Source organism: Salvelinus namaycush, unplaced genomic scaffold (genome assembly GCF_016432855.1).
Source record: "Salvelinus namaycush isolate Seneca unplaced genomic scaffold, SaNama_1.0 Scaffold360, whole genome shotgun sequence".
Classification (NCBI taxonomy): domain Eukaryota; kingdom Metazoa; phylum Chordata; class Actinopteri; order Salmoniformes; family Salmonidae; genus Salvelinus; species Salvelinus namaycush.
In genome coordinates, this window is record NW_024060564.1 from 190,001 (window position 1) to 197,500 (window position 7,500).

At 45.3% G+C, this 7,500-nt stretch overlaps 1 protein-coding gene across 1 annotated transcript in view; it reads left to right on the top strand.

Moving 5' to 3' along the window:
• The window catches only part of fbxl16 (F-box and leucine-rich repeat protein 16), a 28,158-nt gene that overhangs the window by 19,624 nt on the left and 1,034 nt on the right, over positions 1 to 7,500 (top strand). Inside the window, exon 5 of the mRNA XM_038985642.1 lies at positions 3,382 to 3,445. Coding sequence (XP_038841570.1) covers positions 3,382 to 3,445 — 64 coding nt within the window. The remainder of the gene's footprint in view (positions 1 to 3,381; positions 3,446 to 7,500) is intronic.

Below are 7,500 nucleotides of genomic sequence, written 5' to 3' on the forward strand. Positions count from 1 at the left end.
TTGTAAGAATCATATACACTTAGTGGCCAGTTTATTAGTACCTGGTCAGACGCTTTGCTTCCAGAACAGCCGGAATTCTCTGGGGCATGGAAATGTTGCTCAATTGGTATCATTTCAAACCTTTAAAAAATCACATACACTTAGTTGTCAGTTTATTAGGTACACCCATCTAGTACCTAGTCCGACCCTTTGCTTTCAGAACAACCTGAATTCTTCGGGGCATGGAAACGTTGCTCAATTGGTATCAAGGGACCTAACGTGTGCCAGTAAAACATTCCCCACACCAGTACACCACCACCACCACCAGCCTGTACTGTTGACACCAGGCAGGATGGGTCCATGGACTCATTCTGCTTACGCCAATTCCTGACTCTGCCATCAGCATGACGCAACAGGAACTGGAAGTCATCAGACCAGGCAATGTTTTTCCTCTCTTCAGTTGTCCAGTGTTGGTGAACACGTGTCCACTGGACCCGCTTCTTCCTGTTTGTAGCTGATAGGAGTTTAACCTGGTGTGGTCGTCTGCTGTAACAGCCCATCCATGACAAGGACTAACGAGATGTGCATTCTGAGATGCCGTTCTGCACACCACTGTTGTGCTGCTCTGTTATTTGCCTGTTTGTGGCCCGCCTGTTAGCTTGCGTGATTCTTGCCGTTCTCCTTCATCATTTAGTTGTTCTCGCCCAAAGGACTGCCGCTGACAGTTTGTTTTGCTTTTTGTTGCACCATTCTCGGTAAACCCGGGACACTGTCGTGCGTGAAAAGCCCAGGAAGCCGGATGTTTCTGAGATACTGGAACCGACGATCGTACCGCGTTCGAAATGGCAGAAATCACATGTTTTAGGCCATTATCATTTCCAATCAAACAGTAACTGAATGCCTTGATGCCTGTCTGCCTGCTTTATACAGCACGGCCACGGGACTCACTGTCTGCCTGCTTTATACAGCACGGCCACGGGACTCACTGTCTGTCTGCTTTATACAGCACGGCCACGGGACTCACTGTCTGCCTGCTTCATACAGCACGGCCACGGGACTCACTGTCTGGCTGCTTTATACAGCACGGCCACGGGACTCACTGTCTGCCTGCTTCATACAGCACGGCCACGGCCACGTGACTCACTGTCTGCCTGCTTCATACAGCACGGCCACGGCCACGTGACTCACTGTCTGCCTGCTTCATACAGCACGACCACGGGACTCACTGTCTGCCTGCTTCATACAGCACGGCCACGACCACGGGACTCACTGTCTGCCTGCTTTATACAGCACGGCCACGTGACTCACTGTCTGCCTGCTTCATACAGCACGGCCACGGCCACGTGACTCACTGTCTGCCTGCTTCATACAGCACGGCCACGACCACGGGACTCACTGTCTGCCTGCTTTATACAGCACGGCCACGTGACTCACTGTCTGCCTGCTTCATACAGCACGGCCACGGCCACGTGACTCACTGTCTGCCTGCTTCATACAGCACGGCCACGTGACTCACTGTCTGCCTGCTTCATACAGCACGGCCACGACCACGGGACTCACTGTCTGCCTGCTTCATACAGCACGGCCACGACCACGGGACTCACTGTCTGCCTGCTTCATACAGCACGGCCACGACCACGGGACTCACTGTCTGCCTGCTTCATACAGCACGGCCACGACCACGGGACTCACTGTCTGCCTGCTTCATACAGCACGGCCACGACCACGGGACTCACTGTCTGCCTGCTTCATACAGCACGGCCACGACCACGGGACTCACTGTCTGCCTGCTTCATACAGCACGGCCACGACCACGGGACTCACTGTCTGCCTGCTTCATACAGCACGGCCACGACCACGGGACTCACTGTCTGCCTGCTTCATACAGCACGGCCACGGCCACGGGACTCACTGTCTGCCTGCTTCATACAGCACGGCCACGACCACGGGACTCACTGTCTGCCTGCTTCATACAGCACGGCCACGGGACTCACTGTCTGCCTGCTTCATACAGCACGGCCACGACCACGGGACTCACTGTCTGCCTGCTTCATACAGCACGGCCACGACCACGGGACTCACTGTCTGCCTGCTTCATACAGCACGGCCACGGCCACGGGACTCACTGTCTGCCTGCTTCATACAGCACGGCCACGGCCACGGGACTCACTGTCTGCCTGCTTCATACAGCACGGCCACGGCCACGTGACTCACTGTCTGTAGGAGCCAACCATTTTCGTGGGAGGTGTACCTAATAAACTGGACCTAATACACTGGGAATAAGTTGATTTACTAAATTGAAATCAATTGGAGATGCTTTGCTGGTGTTTTTACAGTCTTTTATGTCAAACAATACAAAATTAAATGAAAAGGTTTTTGTTATGTTGGGGAACTGCCCTAGACCCTACACCCTTTATCCTAATACACTACACCCTAGACCCTACACCCTTTATACTAATACACTACACCCTAGACACTACACTCTTTATCCTAATACACTACACCCTAGACCCTACACCCTTTATACTAATACACTACACCCTAGACACTACACCCTTTATCCTAATACACTACACCCTACACCCTACACCCTTTATACTAATACACTACACCCTAGACCCTACACCCTTTATCCTAATACACTACACTCTAGACCCTACACCCTTTATCCTAATACACTACACCCTAGACCCTGCACCCTTTATCCTAATACACTACACCCTACACACCACATACTTTATACAAATACAAATACACTACACCCTAGACCATACACCCTACACCCGTTATCCTAATACACTACACCCTAGACCCTACACCCTTTATCCTAATACACTGCACCCTAGACACTACACTCTTTATCCTAATACACTACACCCTAGACCCTACACCCGTTATACTAATACACTACACCCTAGACCCTACACCCGTTATACTAATACACTACACCCTACACACCACATACTTTATACAAATACACTACATCCTAGACCCTACACACTAAACCCTTTATACTAATACACTACGCCCTACACACCACATACTTTATACAAATACACTACATCCTAGACCCTACACACTAAACCCTTTATCCTAATACACTACACCCTACACACCACATACTTTATACAAATACACTACATCCTAGACCCTACACACTAAACCCTTTATACTAATACACTACGCCCTACACCCTACACACTCCTGTGGACAAGCATGTGTCTAATGAGTTAGACCTGCTCAGACTATCAGACCAGTCCTGCTGCTGTCTATCTAATAAGACCTGCTTAGTTTTAATTTATGTTTTCTTATTATTAATGATTACTCGGTTTGTGTGTGCGTGCGTGTGTGTGCGTGCGTGTGTGTGCGTGTGTGTGTGTGTGTGCGTGTGTGTGTGTATAGGTGCAGGACTTTGGGCTACAGCACCTGTTTGGCATGAGGAGTCTGCGTCTTCTCTCTCTCGCAGGTATTCACTCAATCTCTCTCTCTGTCTGTCTCTCTCTCTCTCTCTCTCTCGCTCTCTCTATGTCTCTCTGTCTCTCTCTCTCGCAGGTATTCACTCTCTCTCTCTCTCTCTCTGCTTCCCTTCTCTCTCTATGTCTCTCTGTCTCTCATTCTCAATTCAATTCAAGGGGCTTTATTGTCATGGGAAATATATGTTAACATTGCCAAAGCAAGTGAAAAAGATAATAAACAAAAATGAAATAAACAATAAAAAATGAACAGTAAATATTACACTCACAGAAGTTCCAAAAGAATAAAGACATTTTAAGTGTCATATCATGTCTATATACACTGTTGTAGCGATGTGTTAAAGTACAAACGAGAAAATAAATAAATATGGGTTGTATTTACAATGGTGTTTGTTCTTCACTGGTTGCCCTTTTCTTGTGGCAACAGGTCACACATCTTGCTGCTGTGATGGCACACTGTGGAATTTCACCCAGTAGATATGGGAGTTTATCAACAACAACAAAATTGAATTCTTTGTGGGTCTGTGGAATTCTTTGTGGGTCTGTGGAATTCTTTGTGGGTCTGTGGAATTCTTTGTGGGTCTGTGGAATTCTTTGTGGGTCTGTGGAATTCTTTGTGTGTCTGTGGAATTCTTTGTGGGTCTGTGGAATCTGATGAGCAGTTCAAATTCAACACATGTTGCCATGGTGTTCACCATGTTGCCATGGTGTTCTTATGCTATTTGAGAGATTAGTGGGGCCCCTGGGAATGTGCCTTGCGTGCCCGGTTGGTAACCCGGCCCTGCACTTACTTACCACTAACTCACCATTTACTGTAATACTGTTACAGTAGCAGGTATTTACCTGGTAGATATACAGTGTATTCTGAAAGTATTCAGACCCCTTGACTTTTTCCACGTTTTGTTACTTTACAGCCTTATTCTAAAATGGATTAAACAGTTTTTTCCCTCCACTTCATCAATCTACACACAATACCCCATAATGACAAACAAAAACCAGGTTTTTAGAAATGTTTCCAAATATCACATTTACATTAGTATTCAGACCCTTAACTCAGTACTTTGTTGAAGTAACTTTGTCAGCGATTACAGTCTAGAGTCTTCTTGGGTATGACGCTACTAGCTTGGCACACCTGTTTTTGGGGTGTTTCTCCCATTCTTCTCTGCAGATCCTCTCAAGCTCTGTCAGGTTGGATGGGGAGTGTCGCTATTTTCAGGTCTCTCCAGAGATGTTCGATCGGGTTCAAGTCTGGACTCTGGCTGGGCCACTCAAGGACATTCAGAGACTTGTCCCAAAGCCATTCCCGAGTTGTCTTGGGTCATTGTCCTGTTGGAAGCTCTAGAGCAGGTTCTCTTCAAGGATCTCTCTGTACTTTGCTCCGTTCATCTTTCCCTCAATCCTGACTAGTCTCCCAGTCCCTGCCACTGAAAAACATTCCCACAGCATGATGCTGCCACCACCATGCTTCACCGTAGGGATGGTGCCAGGTTTCTTCCAGGTGTGATGCTTGGCATTCAGGCCAAAGAGTTCAATCTTGTTTACATCAGACCAGAGAATCTTGTTTCTCATGGTCTGAGAGTCTTTAAGTGCCGTTTGACAAACTCCAAGCGGGCTGTCATGTGCCTTTTACTGAGGAGTGACTTCCGTCTGGCCACTCTACCATAAAGGCCTGATTGGTGGAGTGCTGCAGAGATGGTTGTTCTTCTGGAAGGTTCTCCCATCTCCACAGAGGAACTCAGGAGCACTGTCAGAGTGACCATTGGGTTCTTGGTCACCTCCCTGAACAAGGCCCTTCTCCCCCGACTGCTCAGTTTGGCTGGGCGGCCAGCTCTAGGAAGAGTCTTGGTGGTTCCAAACTTCTTCCATTTAAGAATGATGGAGGCCACTGTGTTCTTGGGGACCTTCAATGCTGCAGAATATATTATTTTACCCTTCCCCAGATCTGTGCCTCAACACAATCCTGTCTTCAAGTTCTACGGACAATTCCTTCGACCTCATGGCTTGGTTTTTGCTCTGACATGCACTGTCAGCTGTGGGATCTAATATAGACAGGTGTGTGCCTTTCCAAATCATGTCCATCAATTTAATTTTCCACAGGTGGACTCCAATCCAGTTGTAGCAATATCTCAAGGATGAAATATCTCAAGGATGAATGGAAACAGGATGCACCTGAGCTCAATTTCAAGTCTCATAGCAAAGGATCTGAATACTTATGTAAATACGGTATATCTGTTTTTTGTTGGTTTTTCCCAAATCCATTTTAGAATAAGGCTGTAACGTAACAAAATGTGAATAAGGTCCAGGGGTCTGAATACTTTCTGAAGACACTCATAGGAACTACTGGCCTTTGGTTTTATCATCGTCACACAGTCGTTCCCTCTCTCTTCCTCTCTGCTATTATCCCTCCATTCCAAAGGCAGATAGTCTGAACAGGGACAGAGATAATCCATGACACAGGAGCTGACATGTCCTCCTTCTGATCCATAATGAGGAAACTTCAAAAGAACCAAGACACACACACACACACACACACACACACACACACACACACACACACACACACACACACACACACACACACACACACACACACACACACACACACACACACACACACACACACACACACACTCTCTTCCTCTACCTGGCTGGGTAAATCTATATGGTATTCTATAGAAGGAGAGAGTTCAGTATATCATCTCTGACTACAGTACATGAATCATCTCTGACTACAGTACATGAATCATCTCTGACTACAGTACATGAATCATCTCTGACTACAGTACATGAATCATCTCTGACTACAGTACATGAATCATCTCTGACTACAGTACATGAATCATCTCTGACTACAGTACATTAATAATCTCTGACTACAGTACATGAATCATCTCTGACTACAGTACATGAATCATCTCTGACTACAGTACATGAATCATCTCTGACTACAGTACATGAATCATCTCTGACTACAGTACATGAATCATCTCTGACTACAGTACATGAATCATCTCTGACTACAGTACATTAATAATCTCTGACTACAGTACATTAATAATCTCTGACTACAGTACATGAATCATCTCTGACTACAGTACATGAATCATCTCTGACTACAGTACATGAATCAGTTCTGACTATAGTACATGAATCATCTCTGACTACAATAAATGAGTCATCTCTGACTACAGGCTACAGTACATTACAATGTGTGTGTGAGGAGAGGAAGCATTTTGTAGACTATTGAGAAGCAGTCATACACAGAGGGGGTGTTTCCTAATAATATGTCCTTTCTCCTGGATTTTACACCCGTTTACTACTTCCCACAAATCTGAAAGCATTGGATTGGTGGAGACATGGGCTAGTGGGAGTTTCCACCATATTTCTTATACCAGTCATTTCCTTTCAACTCAGTGAAGGGAAGTGAACAAGTGCATATTTTGAAAGGAAGGAGAGATGATTGGTACACAACCATGGGGAGAATCTTAATTGCATGTCCTTGATTCCCCGCGTCCTCCATCCAGAATCCATTCAATGAGAAGGTTCATCCCCTCTGTACCTTCTCATCCAAAAGGGTTTGACAAGGAGAGAGGACATACAATTAAGATCCATGGACTTCCTGTGTTTCTCCTCTGTCCTGTCTGTCTCTGCACCACTCCTCCCCCTGCTGACCAACTCTGGTATCTCAGGACAGCTCTTTATTCAGATTTAATGGAATGTTTGGATTGCTATATGAATATAATGATAGGATATTTAGAATGATAGAATATTTAGAATGATAGAATAGATAGAAGGATAGAATGATAGAAGGGTAGAATGATAGAAGGGTAGAATGATAGAATATTTAGAATGATAGAATAGATAGAAGGATAGAATGATAGAAGGATAGAATGATATAATAGATAGAAGGATAGAATGATATAATAGATAAAGGATAGAATGATATAATAGATAGAAGGATAGAATGATATAATAGATAGAAGGATATAATAGATAGAAGGATAGAATGATATAATAGATAGAAGGATAGAATGATATAATAGAAAGA